Below are 17,400 nucleotides of genomic sequence, written 5' to 3' on the forward strand. Positions count from 1 at the left end.
TATCATAGATAAATTGATCTCAAGGTAATATATGAGAACATTTTTGGATTTTTTTTTTTAAAAAAACCTATGATAATTACCTCTGTAAACAATAGAAGACATCATGTATTGTCACAAATTTAAAAATAACCGAGAGGGGTCATGGGGCAAAAATAAATCTTGTATGAAAAAATTAAGTAACTGACATTTGCACAAAACTCTGTAAGTCAGCATTCTAGGAACATCCATTTTTGTAATCCAATTTTGCTCAAGGGATACAAGTATACTATGTTCTGATTTCTTCACAGTGCTTATTTCTTCTACAAGATATGACGAGTCCACGGATTTCATCCTTACTTGTGGGATTTATCCTCCTGCTAACAGGAAGTGGCAAAGAGTACCACAGCAGAGCTGTATATATAGCTCCTCCCTTCCCTCCACCTCCAGTCATTCTCTTTGCCTGTGTTAGTAATAGGAAGAGGTAAAGTGAGGTGTTAGTTTTAGATTCTTCAATCAAGATATTTTTTATTTTAAAATGGTGCCGGTGTGTACTATTTTTCTCAGGGAGAAATCATCAGTATGGATTCCTGAGAGGAATGAAGAGATCTTTTTTCAACCCTGAGATTGATGATCTTAGCAGACGTTACTAAGTTACTAAGATCCATTCTGGTTTCCACAGAGTTTCTGAAGGTAGTGCAAGAAAAATCTTCAGTGTGTAGGCCGGTGTCATGCTACAAGCAGCATTGAGGTATGTTCAGTCTTTTATTTCTGAGGAGACTTGTTATATCAGAACTGGCTTACATTATTCCCTGTAAGGGAAAGGGTAAGCAGTAGACATATAGGAATTATGGGTTACTGTGTTTACTAGTGTATACATATGAGTTACTACGTTTATGTAGCTCACTTGGGGCTTGACACTGGGAGAGGCAGCTGTGATATTTGCTATGTTTATTAAAGGGGTAAACAATATGGCATAATAAATGTGGGGACCACATGGTTCTTTGAAACCGCTTTCCATGCGGTTATGGTGTTTTGCTTTAATACGACGTCCATAGTGGGCGGGGCCTGTTTCGCACGCTCAGACGCGCAGTTTCTTCCTCACTAGAAGGCAGCAGGCACTAGCTCCCGTGGGGCCTAAAGTAGATATTCAATAACCGGATCGTTGTTGAATCTTTCCTGAGTTCCCTGGGGGCAGGTAGGGCGAGGTGCAGGGACTGTTATCATTGTTTAAAGTTTATTTACCAGATAAAAAGACTTTTTGCAGGGTGATTTAGCTTTGCTCTATTAGTGCAATAATTTTTGGCAAATTGGAACTGCTTAGTATAATTTTTTAGTAATAAAAAATCGCTCTTGCTGCAGTACAGTAAAATTGTTGCGCTTTTATTATTTAAAGGCGCAGTACCTTTTTTCTGAAATTTTTTTAATCAATTAAAAGGGTTAAAAACTGCTATTGTGACTATTGCTAGTCTGTTTAACATGTCTAAGCTTGAGGAAACTCCTTGTTCTTTGTGTTTAGAGGCCATTGTGGAACCCCCTCTTACTTTGTGTACTTCTTGTACTGAAAGAGCCTTACAATGTAAAAAGCATATTTTATGTAAAGAAAATGTGCCTAAGAATGATTGTCAGTCTGAAGAGAATCAGGATATGCCGCCTAATTCTCCCCAAGTGTCACAACCTTTAACGCCCACCCAAGCGTCACAACCTTTAACGCCCACCCAAACGATGCCGGGTTCCTCAACCGCGTCTAATTCATTTACTCTGCAGGATATGGCTGCAGTTATGTCAACTACCCTTACAGAGGTATTATCTAAGTTACCATCGTTACAGGGTAAACGCAGTAGGACAGGAATAAATGTGAATACTGAGTGCTCTGACGCTTTGTTGGCTATTTCTGATGTGCCCTCACAGGGATCTGAGTTGGGGGTCAGGGAAATTTTGTCTGAGGGAGAACTTTCTGAACCAGGAAGTGTGTTACCTCAGACAGATTCGGACGTCATGTTCTTTAAATTTAAGCTAGAACACCTCCGCTTACTACTTCGGGAGGTCTTAACGACTCTGGATAACTGTGACCCTATTATGGTACCACCAGAAAAATTGTGTAAAATGGACAAATATCTAGAAGTACCCGTTTACACTGATGTTTTTCCGGTTCCTAAAAGAATCTCGGAGATTATCAAGAAGGAGTGGGACAGACCGGGTATACCGTTCTCTCCTCCTCCTACTTTTAAGAAAATGTATCCCATATCAGGACTCTTGGCAGACTGTCCCCAAGGTGGAGGGAGCTATATCTTCCCTGGCTAAGAGTACAACTATTCCTATTGAGGACAGCTGTACTTTCAAAGACCCTATGGATAAGAAATTAGAGGGTCTTTTAAAGAAGTTATTCATTCATCAGGGTTTCCTTTTATAACCAACAGCCTGCATTGTTCCAGTTACTACTGCTGAGGCTTTCTGGTTTGATGCCTTAGAAGAGTCTCTTAAAATGGAGACTCCCTTAGAGGATATTTTAGATAGAATTAAAGCTCTCAAGCTAGCTAATTCTTTTATCACAGATGCCGCCTTTCAAATTGCTAAGTTGGCGGCTAAGATGCAGGATTTGCCATTTTAGCGCGTAGAGCGTTATGGTTAGAATCGTGGTCTGCTGATGTGTCATCTAAGTCAAAGCTCTTGACTATTCCTTTCAAGGGTAAGACCCTATTCAGGCCTGAATTAAAGGAAATCATCTCTGACATTACTGGAGGTTAAGGTCATGCTCTACCTCAGGATAAGTCTGTTAAGATGAGGGGTAAACAAAATAATTTTCGTTCCTTTCAGAACTTTAAAGGAGTACCCTCTTCTTCCTCTTCCTTTACAAAGCAGGAAGGGAATTTTGCTCAGGCCAAGTCCTTCTGGAGACCCAACCTGGCTTGGAACAAGGGCAAACAACCCAAGAAGCCCGCTGCTGCTACCAAGACAGCATAAAGGGGCGGCCCCCGATCCGGGACCGGATCTAGTAGGGGGCAGACTTTCTCTCTTTGCCCAGGCTTGGGCAAGAGATGTTCAGGACCCCTGGGCACTGGAAATTGTGACCCACAGGTATCAACTGGAATTCAAAGGATTTCTTCCAAGGAGGAGATTTCTTCTTTCACGATTGTCTGTAGACCAGATAAAAAGAGAGGCGTTCTTACGTTATGTAAAAGACCTCTCTACTATGGGGGTAATTCGTCCCATTCCAAGACTGGAACAGGGGCAGCGGTTTTACTCAAATCTTTTCGTGGTTCCCAAAAAAGAGGGAATTTTCAGACCCATTTTAGATCTCAAGAGTCTAAACAAGTTACTCAGAGTTCTGTCGTTCAAGATGGAGACTATTCGAACAATTTTACCAATGATCCAGGAGGGTCAATATATGACTACTGTGGACTTGAAGGATGCATTCATATTCCTATTCACAAGGATCATTATTAGTACCTAAGGTTTGCCTTCCTGGACAAACATTTTCAGTTCATGACTCTTCCCTTCGGGATGGCCACAGCACCCAGAATCTTCACAAAGGTTCTAGGGTCCCTTCTGGCGGTTCTCAGGCCGCGGGGCATAGCAGTGGCGCCTTATCTGGACGATATCTTGATTCAGGCATCAACTTATCATCTAACAAAGTCTCATACAGACACAGTGTTGTCCTTTCTGAGAACTCACGGTTGGAAGGTGAATCTAGAAAAGAGTTCACTAATTCCACAGACAAAGGTTCCCTTCTTGGGAACCCTGATAGATTCTATAGCAATGAAGATTTTTCTGACGGAGGTCAGAAAGTCAAAAATTCTAAATACTTGTCGAGCCCTTCAGTCCAATCCTCGGCCGTCAGTGGCTCAGTGTATGGAGGTAATTGGATTGATGGTGGCGGCAATGGACATCATTCCGTTTGTCCGGTTTCATCTCAGACCACTGCAACTGTGCATGCTCGAACAGTAGAATGGGGACTATACAAATTTATCTCCTCCGATAAATCTGGATCAAGAGACCAGAAACTCTCTTCTTTGGTGGTTGTCGCCGGATCATCTGTCCCAGGGGATGTGTTTCCGCAGACCCTCGTGGGTGATAGTGACAACGGACGCCAGTCTACTGGGCTGGGGTGCAGTTTGGAATTCCCTGAAGGCTCAGGGTGTATGGACTCAGGTGGAGTCTCTGCTTCCAATCAATATTCTGGAATTGAGAGCAATATTCAATGCGCTTCAGGCGTGGCCTCAGTTGGCTTCGGCCAAATTCATCAGATTCCAGTCGGACAACATCACGACTGTGGCTTACATCAATCATTAGCGATGACGGAAGTATCCGAGATAATTTGATGGGCGGAAAACCACTCTTGTTATCTGTCAGCAATCTACATCCCAGGAGTGGACAACTGGGAAGCGGACTATTTAAGCCGCCAGGCTTTTCATCTGGGGGAGAGGGAACTCCATCCGGAGGTTTTTGCCTCATTGATTCTCCGATGGGGCAGACAGGAATTGGATCTTATGACGTCTCGACAGAATGCCAAGCTCCCAAGATACGGATCCAGGTCAAGGGATCCTCAGGCCGAACTAGTAGATGCCTTGGCAGTACCTTGGTCGTTCAACCTAGCTTATGTGTTTCCACCGTTTCCTCACCTTCCCCGGGTGATTGCTCGGATCAAACAGGAGAGAGCTTTGGTAATTCTAATCGCGCCTGTCTAGTGGACATCTCCTCTCTCCCTCCGTGGAAACTCCCAGTGAGACAGGACCTTCTCATTCAAGGTCCTTTCCAACATCCAAATCTAATTTCTCTGCAGCTGACTGATTGGAGATTGAACGCTTGATTTTATCTAAACGGGGATTCTCTGATGCGGTCATTGATACTTTGATTCAGGCACGTAAGCCTGTCACTAGAAAGATCTATCATAAGATATGGCGTAAATATATTTTTTGGTGTGAATCCAAGGGCTACTCATGGAGTAAGGTTAAGATTCCCAAGATTCTGTCTTTTCTCCAAGAAGGATTGGAGAAAGGGTTATCAGCGAGTTCCTTAAAGGGACAGATCTCTGCTTTGTTAATTTTACTACACAAACGTTTGGCAGATGTTCCAGACGTTCAGTCTTTTTGTCAGGCTTTAACCAGAATTAAGCCTGTGTTTAGACCAATTGCTCCACCCTGGAGTCTGAATTTAGTTCTTAATGTTCTTCAAGGGGTTCCGTTTGAACCTTGCATTCCATAGATATTAAGCTGTTATCTTGGAAAGTTTTGTTTTTGGTTGCTATTTCTTCTCGTAGAGTTTCTGAGCTTTCAGCGTTACAATGTGATTCACCTTATCTTATCTTCCATTCTGATAAGGTGGTTTTACGTACCAAACCTGGCTTCCTTCCTAAGGTTGTTTCTAATAAGAATATTAATCAGGAAATCATTGTTCCTTCATTATGTCCTAATCCTTCTTCTAAGAAGGAGCGTAAGTTGCATAACCTGGACGTGGTCCGTGCCTTGAAGTTCATCTTCATTATTCATTGTTTATTCTGGAAAGCGTAGGGGTCAGAAAGCTACGGCTACCTCTTTCTTTTTGGCTGAAGAGTATCATCTGTCTGGCGTATGAGACTGCTGGACAGCAGCCTCCTGAAAGAATTACGGCTCATTCTACTAGGGCTGTGGCTTCCTCATGGGCATTTCAAAACGATGCTTCTGTTGAACAGATTTGCAAGGCTGCAACTTGGTCGTCTCTTCATACTTTTTCCAAATTTTACAAATTTGATACTTTTGCTTCTTCTGAGGCTGGTTAGGGGAGAAAGGTTCTTCAAGCAGTGGTGCCTTCCTTTTAGGTTCCTGTCTTGTCCCTCCCTTTCATCCGTGTACTGTAGCTTTGGTATTGTATCCCACAAGTAAGGATGAAATCCGTGGACTCGTCATATCTTGTAGAAGAAAAGGAAATTTATGCTTACCTGATAAATTAATTTCTTCTACAATATGACGAGTCCACTGCCCTCCCTGTCATTTTTTAAAGACAGATTTAAATTGGATATATTTTTTGTAAACGTCAGTCACCTCTGCACCTTTGGCTTTTCCTTTCTCTTCCTAACTTCGGTCGAATGACTGGAGGTGGAGGGAAGGGAGGAGCTATATATATAGCTCTGCTGTGGTGCTCTTTGCCACTTCCTGTTAGCAGGAGGATAAATCCCACAAGTAAGGATGAAAGCCGTGGACTCGTCATATCGTAGAAGAAATTAATTTATCAGGTAAGCATAAATTTCCTTTTTTCATGCAGTAGAAATTGTGAAATTTCTATGAACCAGTTAAAGGGACAGTCAAGTCAAAATTTAAACTTTCATGCTTCAGATTGGGCATGCAATTTTAAACAACTTGCCAATTTATTTTTATCATCAAATTTGTTTTGTTCTCTTGGTAGAAGGCTAAATTTAGGTAGGCTAAAATCCTAATTTTTAAGTCCTTGAAGCCCGCCTCTTATTTCAGTGCATTTTGACAGTTGCTTAAAGCTAGACAGCGCTAGTTCACTTGTCTGATGACGGGGTCACTCCCAGAAAACGTTTACATACTGGATTAAAAGATTAACGGCGAGTGCTCTCTTTGGACTATTTTTTATATATATATATATATATATATATATATGTGTGTGTATTTAAAAATAAATAGAACATTCTGCTTTGTGAAGAAATTCACATTCCATATTAATATTCCATGTCGGGTTAGCGCACTTGAAAAAACTGAATTAGGTTTGCACAAATTATTGGGTGTTTTTTCCCCCACGTTTTCGCACTCCATTGAAGTCTATCGGGGAATAAGTTAACGTGTTCGCAATATTATAGTTTCGGATTTTTGCGTGTGCGTCTGGTTAGCACTCGTACAAAAACTTTCAACTTGTAATACGCATGCTACCCGCAAAAAGCTTACTTCTAGCGGAGTTAATGCGGGATCGTTAAATATTGCTCTCCTTATAATCTAGCCCCAAGTTAGCTATAACTATAGAGTTCTTGGAAATTATAGTATTATTCACCATGGCCGATTGCAGTTTGAATTTAATGTCACATATATCATAAGCATGGAAATCAATTTTATTTAATATTTCTGCATTGTACTCTGGTATGAAATTCCTTCAGTTACCATTAAATGACCAGTAAATACAGTAGATTTACATAATCTACAAATGCTTGATAAAAAGACAATGTAATAGCACTTAGTCTAAACTTCAAATGAGTAGTAGATTTTTTTTTCTGACAAATTTCAAAGTTATGTCTATTTCCACACACCCTGTATCAAGTGACAGTCATCAGCCAATCACAAATGCCAATACATATATTTTGTGAATTCTTGCACATGCTCAGTAGGAGTTCTGGTGACTCAAAAAGTGTGAATATAAAGACTGTGCACATTTTGTTAATGGAAGTAAATTGGAAAGTTGTTTAAATTGCATGCTCTGTCTGTCTGAATCATGAAAATTTAATTTTGACTTGAGTGTCCCTTTTAAGTTTTGAATTTTACTTTTTCATTCAAAAATATTGACGTTTTATTTCTTTTCTTTTGCATAGTAGAGAAATGTTCTCTAAAACATCTGTCTTGCGCCTTAGAATAGATATTTCTACAGAACTTCATATACGTCATAGATGTTGTTATGCAGTTATTTAAATATCATACATACTGTATATCGTTTTTTATTTATTTTAATTATTTTAGGGCACCGAGAATTCTGATATTTATGAATGTATCCCAGATTGGCGAGGAGAACTCCTGAGAGCTGTACAGGAAGTGTTCTGCAAGGAGCAAGATGTTTTGTTAGCAGCTTTCCACACTCAGCTGGCTGCCTCTAGTAGCTGTGATGCGGCAGCCATGTTAAACCAAATGCAACTAAGTCTGCAGGAGCAGGTGATTAGAAATACATATTGTGGTTATGGATTTTAAAAAGAATCTGAGTGGTTGTGCGTGTACTACTTTGTCTGATTTTACAGAACGTGATGTATCAAGCGCAAGGAGAATTCTCAGGGTAATTGTTCTATGGGTTCTCCTCAGCTCGCCTTTTTTTTTCACTTTTCCATAGGAAAGCTGAGGAGATGTAAAGGTAAATTTCTCTAATCGGATTAGTATCTGCACCTTTTTTATCAATGAAAATAAGCAACTATTCCCCATGTAACTGGTATATGAACCAATAGCAATATTTATACAGCCCCACTAGTAGTTTAGTTAACGCCCCTCTTCAACAATGAAAGAAAATAGATCTGTTATCATTATTTTGCTCCCCTATATATATATTATTTTTGCGCTACAATATTTATTTATTTTTGCACTCCAATATACATTGTTATTGTGCTTCTTATATATTATTTTTGCAGATTGTTGAGCCTTTTTTTTCTTACATTGCTTCTAGAACTGGTATAGAATAGAGTTCTAAAGCTGTTCTTCACAGTAGTTATGGAGAACTTTAATGCACGCATTTGCAGGAGAACTGTCAGTCCTCTATAGGAGAAAAGAAATGATCATTTTGTAACAAGTTGAATTAATGAGGAGTACTATAGGAAATACGACTAAAACAATCTCATTTCACCTTTTTTTGGTGCACCTGTACGCCAAGAAGAACGGAAACAGAGTAGTAGTCGAAATAGCCAATTTTAAGGCTTTTTTTAATTTTTATTGAGGTTATAATCAAAAAGTAATGACAATGCAATATTGTTACAAAAGATATTGATAAATCTATCTAACAGCGAAACATCTATGTAGTCTTTGCCTCCAAAAATCTTTAAGAGACAAGAGACTCAGGATGTTGTCCAGATTTGAAGCACGTACATTCCAAACACGTTGTGGTTAAAGTCTCTTTAACAAAATAATCTTGAGACACATCTGTTTCAAGTTATGGCACCAATGATGTATCCACAATCTGTTACATTGTATACATTTACTCCAATAAATGGAACCTCAAATCTTTTCCTGTTTTTAAAAAACATCATAAAACAACAATATTACAAATTAATTACGTCCTTAGAATGAGAAGAAGAAAAAAAACAACCTAAACTGAATAACTTATCAAATGCTTTTTGGAACAATTCAAATACATTGTTTAAAGTTTTTATAAAGAATAGTTAATTAAATATTCAAACTACTAGGACTCTGGCCCTAAAAGGAAACAGAATAAAATAAGATTTTATGTATAACATTTAGGCACGTCTTTGATTGATAAATAGGGGCATTTATTTGTGTGCGCATTTTTATGTGCAAATATAGGATACTAGCAATGATTAATCTTGCCCTTATTGTGAAATTGATACCTGTATTTATCAAACAATTTATGTTCAATAATCTTTTTATGTTATCATTTATATGAAACCAATGTTTTCTAGTTCAGTGCTATGGGAGACCTTTGTAAATGTGCACAGTTTTGCATGTACTTGTAAACATATCAGTGCATTTAGTCTGTCTCCTAACTCGTGCTGTGAACGTCAATGCCACACCTCCACGTACTTCACACTTTTGTCCCAGATAAGCTGAAAGCGACAGTCCCTAAGGAAATGTCAATCACAGAGGAAGAATCAGAGTTACTTGAACCTCAAACAAACCAAAGAGTCAAACTTATACTAAGAGGATCATGAACATACAAATGGTTAGAAAAGAACAGTGGACTGGCTAGGAACAAATTTGTTTTAGTTTTTTTTTACTAAATGTCTTTTTTTGTTTGTTAAAGGGACAGTAAACTTAAAAAATAATGTTATATAATTCTTCACATAGTTCAGAGTTATGTAACATTATTTTAGCAACAGCTTTAAAAATCAAAAGATTTGAGAGATTTTAGCTCTCCAAGTTGCACTTACGTGGTCTTCTCTCCAAACTCTTCAGATCAGGTCTTCTTTTTCAAAAGACATTTGCGGGCGCGCTGTCTAATCACAGCGCACCCGATCACACTATTGAACTAAATGTAGCTTGCTACCAGACCAGAGCGGGAGCTTTTGAAAAAGACATCTTGATCAGAAGAGCCTTTTGATTTTTAAAGCTGTCGCTAAGATAATGTTACATGATCCTGCACTATACAGGGAGTGCATAATTATTAGGCAAATGAGTATTTTGACCACATCATCCTCTTTATGCATGTTGTCTTACTCCAAGCTGTATAGGCTCGAAAGCCTACTACCAATTAAGCATATTAGGTGATGTGCATCTCTGTAATGAGAAGGGGTGTGGTCTAATGACATCAACTCCCTATATCAGGTGTGCATAATTATTAGGCAACTTCCTTTCCTTTGGCAAAATGGGTCAAAAGAAGGACTTGACAGGCTCAGAAAAGTCAAAAATAGTGAGATATCTTGCAGAGGGATGCAGCACTCTTAAAATTGCAAAGCTTCTGAAGCGTGATCATCGAACAATCAAGCGTTTCATTCAAAATAGTCAACAGGGTCGCAAGAAGCGTGTGGAAAAACCAAGGCGCAAAATAACTGCCCATGAACTGAGAAAAGTCAAGCGTGCAGCTGCCAAGATGCCACTTGCCACCAGTTTGGCCATATTTCAGAGCTGCAACATCACTGGAGTGCCCAAAAGCACAAGGTGTGCAATACTCAGAGACATGGCCAAGGTAAGAAAGGCTGAAAGACGACCACCACTGAACAAGACACACAAGCTGAAACGTCAAGACTGGGCCAAGAAATATCTCAAGACTGATTTTTCTAAGGTTTTATGGACTGATGAAATGAGAGTGAGTCTTGATGAGCCAGATGGATGGGCCTGTGGCTGGATTGGTAAAGGGCAGAGAGCTCCAGTCCGACTCAGACGCCAGCAAGGTGGAGGTGGAGTACTGGTTTGGGCTGGTATCATCAAAGATGAGCTTGTGGGGCCTTTTCGGGTTGAGGATGGAGTCAAGCTCAACTCCCAGTCCTACTGCCAGTTTCTGGAAGACACCTTCTTCAAGCAGTGGTACAGGAAGAAGCCTGCATCCTTCAAGAAAAACATGATTTTCATGCAGGACAATGCTCCATCACACGCGTCCAAGTACTCCACAGCGTGGCTGGCTAGAAAGGGTATAAAAGAAGAAAATCTAATGACATGGCCTCCTTGTTCACCTGATCTGAACCCCATTGAGAACCTGTGGTCCATCATCAAATGTGAGATTTACAAGGAGGGAAAACAGTACACCTCTCTGAACAGTGTCTGGGAGGCTGTGGTTGCTGCTGCACGCAATGTTGATGGTGAACAGATAAAAACACTGACAGAATCCATGGATGGCAGGCTTTTGAGTGTCCTTGCAAAGAAAGGTGGCTATATTGGTCACTGATTTGTTTTTGTTTTGTTTTTGAATGTCAGAAATGTATATTTGTGAATGTTGAGATGTTATATTGGTTTCACTGGTAAAAATAAATAATTGAAATGGGTATATATTTGTTTTTTGTTAAGTTGCCCAATAATTATGCACAGTAATAGTCACCTGCACACACAGATATCCCCCTAAAATAGCTATAACTAAAAACAAACTAAAAACTACTTCCAAAACTATTCAGCTTTGATATTAATGAGTTTTTTGGGTTCATTGAGAACATGGTTGTTATTCAATAATAAAATTAATCCTCAAAAATACAACTTGCCTAATAATTCTGCACTCCCTGTATGCAGAATTCTATAACATTATTTTTTAAGTTTGCTGTCCCTTTTAAATGATATAAATACAGCACATAAACCCTTATGTTTTAATATGCATTTAAATAAACCACCCAATAGTCAAGCAATGAATATCTGAAAACGGAAGGACACTCGGAATAAAATGGAAATATAGAGAGAAAGAAGGGTGTGGAAGTCAGAAACTGAGTCAAACAGAGTGAATGCAGAGGAACAGGCCAATATATGGCAATTTGTCAATCCCTAACTCAAACTCCTTTTCAGACAGTACTTTTCAATCATGATCTCTCAAGTGTATTCCAAAATCCTAGAATCCCACACCTGCGGCATATATTTGTCTTTTATTTTGTAATGTTGCAGACTTCTTATACTGTATTATAGCTAATTGAAATTTAGAATCTCACTAGCCATATTACCCAGTCACTGTCCCTTCCACCACATTTGAGCCAATCCTCTTTGCAGCTTTTTAGTGAATTTCACCCATCTCTCCATTCTTTAGTGACTGTGCTTTTTTAATCTATAGCCATGTCACTTTAAACTTTGAGAAGTGCTGTAGTTTCTCATTGTTTTAGACACCGTGATGAGTGTATATTGGGGAGGTTTCTCTTAAATTGTGAAGAAGTGATCCTTAATGATGTCCTATGTATGTGCCATTGTCATTTAGAGACTTGTAATTTAGCAACTCTCTCTTCTTCTCTTATGATGTACTTAATGCTACATAATGTTAGTGGGTCCTATAGTTTTCCCTGCTTAATATCTTCCTAACAAGTTATTTTAAATAATTAACTAATCAGATTTTTTTTTATAAGAGGTTTACAATTAAAATAATACAGGTATACAATTACAGGAATGTACAAGCTAGTATAGTCAGTAGACATTTACCCCTTCATGAGCCAATTTTTTAAATAGAAATATAGACATAAATAAAGGGCCCAGAAGTGGTATGAACAAAACAAGACCAATCTAAAAGCTATTACCTGACCTGTAATTTTTCAAGAAACCTCAATTTTATATGTCCTGTTATATTGACTGAGTAATGAAATGGTGACTCTCCCTTTCAAGGGCATGGAGCAGATAAATGCAATGGATTGCCTACAAAATGCAGATAGGCGGAGTATGTTACTGGAACTTCGGGATCTCCGGGAACAGCTGATCAGCTTACAAAATGAAGACAGTGCTAGTCCCCAATATCATCAAAAAGCTGAAGGTATATTTGCAATGTGCTCTCTTATCTGGCACAATGTGTTAAGTTTGCATATGACCAGCTGCACTTACTTGTATGAATGTATAGAACACCCATAAGAGAACAGTCCCTTTAATTCCCAGCACAAATTATAGAGTTGATCATCTAAACTATAAGGTAGTAAATCCTCTCTGTAGCAATGATTTCTCTAAGTTGAACATTCTATAAATTGTATTTGAGAACTGCATAAACATGATCCCTTTAAATTATCAAATATTCTAGAATCTAGAATTCTCTGAGTGTTGTGATATCACTTTCACAAAGATTTATATCTATCTTTGTCACGTAAATTAAATACAGTACTTGCCTTATGTTCTTATGTCACATTTATTTAGTGGCTAGAAGCTTTATTTCTCCAACATAGGTGTGTCCGGTCCACGGCGTCATCCTTACTTGTGGGATATTCTCTTCCCCAACAGGAAATGGCAAAGAGCCCAGCAAAGCTGGTCACATGATCCCTCCTAGGCTCCGCCTTCCCCAGTCATTCTCTTTGCCGTTGTACAGGCAACATCTCCACGGAGATGGCTTAGAGTTTTTTAGTGTTTAACTGTAGTTTTTATTATTCAATCAAGAGTTTGTTATTTTAAAATAGTGCTGGTATGTACTATTTACTCTGAAACAGAAAAGAGATGAAGATTTCTGTTTGTAAGAGGAAAATGATTTTAGCAACCGTTACTAAAATCGATGGCTGTTCCACACAGGACTGTTGAGAGGAATTAACTTCAGTTGGGGGAACAGTGAGCAGACTTTTGCTGCTTGAGGTATGACACATTCTAACAAGACGATGTAATGCTGGAAGCTGTCATTTTCCCTATGGGATCCGGTAAGCCATTTTATTACAGACAGTAAATAAGGGCTTCACAAGGGCTTTTTAAGACTGTAGACATTTTCTGGGCTAAATCGATTTATATATAAACATATTTTATACTCCATAGCCTTGAGGAATTATTTTAATCTTGGGAATTTTGTAAAATAACCGGCAGGCACTGTATTGGACACCTTATTCTCTAGGGGCTTTCCCTAATCATAGGCAGAGTCTCATTTTCGCGCCTGTATTGCGCACTTGTTTTTGAGAAGCATGACATGCAGATGCATGTGTGAGGAGCTCTGATACATAGAAAAGACTTTCTGAAGGCGTCATTTGGTATCGTATTCCCCTTTGGGCTTGGTTGGGTCTCAGCAAAGCAGATACCAGGGACTGTAAAGGGGTTAAATATAAAAACGTTATTTTAAGGGTTAAAGCTTCCAAATTTGGTGTGCAATACTTTTAAGGCTTTAAGACACTGTGGTGAAATTTTGGTGAATTTTGAACAATTCCTTCATACTTTTTCGCAATTGCAGTAATAAAGTGTGTTCAGTTTAAAATTTAAAGTGACAGTAACGGTTTTATTTTAAAACGTTTTTTGTACTTTGTTATCAAGTTTATGCCTGTTTAACATGTCTGAACTGCCAGATAGACTGTGTTCTGAATGTGGGGAAGCCAAGGTCCCTTCTCATTTAAATAGATGTGATTTATGTGACACAAAATTTAGAGAAAATGATGCCCAAGATGATTCCTCAAGTGAGGGGAGTAAGCATGGTACTGCATCATCCCCTCCTTCGTCTACACCAGTCTTGCCCACACAAGAGGCCCCTAGTACATCTAGCGCGCCAATACTCCTTACTCCTTACTATGCAACAATTAACGGCTGTAATGGATAATTCTATCAAAAACATTTTAGCCAAAATGCCCACTTATCAGCGAAAGCGCGACTGCTCTGTTTTAGAAAATACTGAAGAGCATGAGGACGCTGATGATATTGTTTCTGAAGGGCCCCTACACCAGTCTGAGGGGGCCAGGGAGGTTTTGTCTGAGGGAGAAATTTCAGATTCAGGGAAAATTTCTCAACAAGCTGAACCTGATGTGATTACATTTAAATTTAAGTTGGAACATCTCCGCCCTCTGCTTAAGGAGGTGTTATCCACTCTGGATGATTGTGAGAATTTGGTCATCCCAGAGAAACTATGTAAAATGGACAAGTTCCTAGAGGTCCCGGGGCCCCCCGAAGCTTTTCCTATACCCAAGCGGGTGGCGGACATTGTAAATAAAGAATGGGAAAGGCCCGGTATACCTTTCGTCCCTCCCCCCATATTTAAAAAATTGTTTCCTATGGTCGACCCCAGAAAGGACTTATGGCAGACAGTCCCCAAGGTCGAGGGGGCGGTTTCTACTCTAAACAAACGCACCACTATACCCATAGAAGATAGTTGTGCTTTCAAAGATCCTATGGATAAAAAATTAGAAGGTTTGCTTAAAAAGATGTTTGTTCAGCAAGGTTACCTTCTACAACCAATTTCATGCATTGTCCCTGTCACTACAGCCGCGTGTTTCTGGTTCGATGAGCTAGAAAAGGCGATCACTAGTAATTCTCCTTCTTATGAGGAGATTATGGACAGAATCCGTGCTCTTAAATTGGCTAATTCTTTCACCCTAGACGCCACTTTGCAATTGGCTAGGTTAGCGGCGAAAAATTCTGGGTTTGCTATTGTGGCGCGCAGAGCGCTTTGGTTAAAATCTTGGTCAGCGGATACATCTTCCAAGAACAAATTGCTTAACATTCCTTTCAAGGGGAAAACGCTGTTTGGCCCTGACTTGAAAGAGATTATCTCTGATATCACTGGGGGCAAGGGCCACGCCCTTCCTCAGGATAGGTCTTTCAAGGCCAAAAATAAACCTAATTTTCGTCCCTTTCGTAGAAACGGACCAGCCCCAAGTGCTACGTCCTCTAAGCAAGAGGGTAATACTTCTCAAGCCAAGCCAGCCTGGAGACCAATGCAAGGCTGGAACAAGGGAAAGCAGGCCAAGAAACCTGCCACTGCTACCAAGACAGCATGAGATGTTGGCCCCCGATCCGGGACCGGATCTGGTGGGGGGCAGACTCTCTCTCTTCGCTCAGGCTTGGACAAGAGATGTTCTGGATCCTTGGGCGCTAGAAATAGTCTCCCAAGGTTATCTTCTGGAATTCAAAGGGCTTCCCCCAAGGGGGAGGTTCCACAGGTCTCAATTGTCTTCAGACCACATAAAAAAACAGGCATTCTTACATTGTGTAGAAGACCTGTTAAAAATGGGAGTGATTCATCCTGTTCCATTAGGAGAACAAGGGATGGGGTTCTACTCCAATCTGTTCGTAGTTCCCAAAAAAGAGGGAACGTTCAGACCAATCTTAGATCTCAAGATCCTAAACAAGTTTCTCAAGGTTCCATCGTTCAAAATGGAAACCATTCGAACAATTCTTCCTTCCATCCAGGAAGGTCAATTCATGACCACTGTGGATTTAAAGGATGCGTATCTACATATTCCTATCCACAAGGAACATCATCGGTTCCTAAGGTTCGCATTCCTGGACAAGCATTACCAGTTCGTGGCACTTCCGTTCGGATTAGCCACTGCTCCAAGGATTTTCACAAAGGTACTAGGGTCCCTTCTAGCGGTGCTAAGACCAAGGGGCATTGCAGTAGTACCTTACTTGGACGACATTCTGATTCAAGCGTCGTCCCTTCCTCTAGCAAAGGCTCACACGGACATTGTCCTGGCCTTTCTCAGATCTCACGGATGGAAAGTGAACGTAGAAAAGAGTTCTCTATCTCCGTCAACGAGGGTTCCCTTCTTGGGAACAATAATAGACTCCTTAGAAATGAGGATTTTTCTGACAGAGGCCAGAAAAACAAAACTTCTAAACTCTTGTCAAATACTTCATTCCGTTCCTCTTCCTTCCATAGCGCAGTGCATGGAAGTAATAGGTTTGATGGTAGCGGCAATGGACATAGTTCCTTTTGCGCGCATTCATCTAAGACCATTACAACTGTGCATGCTCAGTCAGTGGAATGGGGACTATACAGACTTGTCTCCGACGATACAAGTGAATCAGAGGACCAGAGATTCACTCCGTTGGTGGCTGTCCCTGGACAACCTGTCACAGGGGATGAGCTTCCGCAGACCAGAGTGGGTCATTGTCACGACCGACGCCAGTCTGATGGGCTGAGGCGCGGTCTGGGGACCCCTGAAAGCTCAGGGTCTTTGGTCTCGGGAAGAATCTCTTCTACCGATAAATATTCTGGAACTGAGAGCGATACTCAATGCTCTCAAGGCTTGGCCTCAGCTAGCAAAGGCCAAGTTCATACGGTTTCAATCAGACAACATGACGACTGTTGCGTACATCAACCATCAGGGGGGAACAAGGAGTTCCCTGGCGATGGAAGAAGTGACCAAAATCATTCAATGGGCGGAGACTCACTCCTGCCACTTGTCTGCAATCCACATCCCAGGAGTGGAAAATTGGGAAGCGGATTTTCTGAGTCGTCAGACATTACATCCGGGGGAGTGGGAACTCCATCCGGAAATCTTTGCCCACATTACTCAACTGTGGGGCATTCCAGACATGGATCTGATGGCCTCTCGTCAGAACTTCAAGGTTCCTTGCTACGGGTCCAGATCCAGGGATCCCAAGGCGACTCTAGTAGATGCACTAGTAGCACCTTGGACCTTCAAACTAGCTTATGTATTCCCGCCGTTTCCTCTCATCCCCAGGCTGGTAGCCAGGATCAATCAGGAGAGGGCATCGGTGA

At 40.4% G+C, this 17,400-nt stretch overlaps 1 protein-coding gene across 1 annotated transcript in view; it reads left to right on the top strand.

The window, feature by feature from the left end:
* Positions 1–17,400, top strand: part of AKAP9 (A-kinase anchoring protein 9) — an 894,005-nt gene that overhangs the window by 767,292 nt on the left and 109,313 nt on the right. Inside the window, exons 37-38 of the mRNA XM_053715709.1 lie at positions 7,641–7,829; positions 12,615–12,759. Coding sequence (XP_053571684.1) covers positions 7,641–7,829; positions 12,615–12,759 — 334 coding nt within the window. The remainder of the gene's footprint in view (positions 1–7,640; positions 7,830–12,614; positions 12,760–17,400) is intronic.

The sequence above is a fragment of the Bombina bombina genome, chromosome 5 (assembly GCF_027579735.1).
Source record: "Bombina bombina isolate aBomBom1 chromosome 5, aBomBom1.pri, whole genome shotgun sequence".
Classification (NCBI taxonomy): Eukaryota; Metazoa; Chordata; class Amphibia; order Anura; family Bombinatoridae; genus Bombina; species Bombina bombina.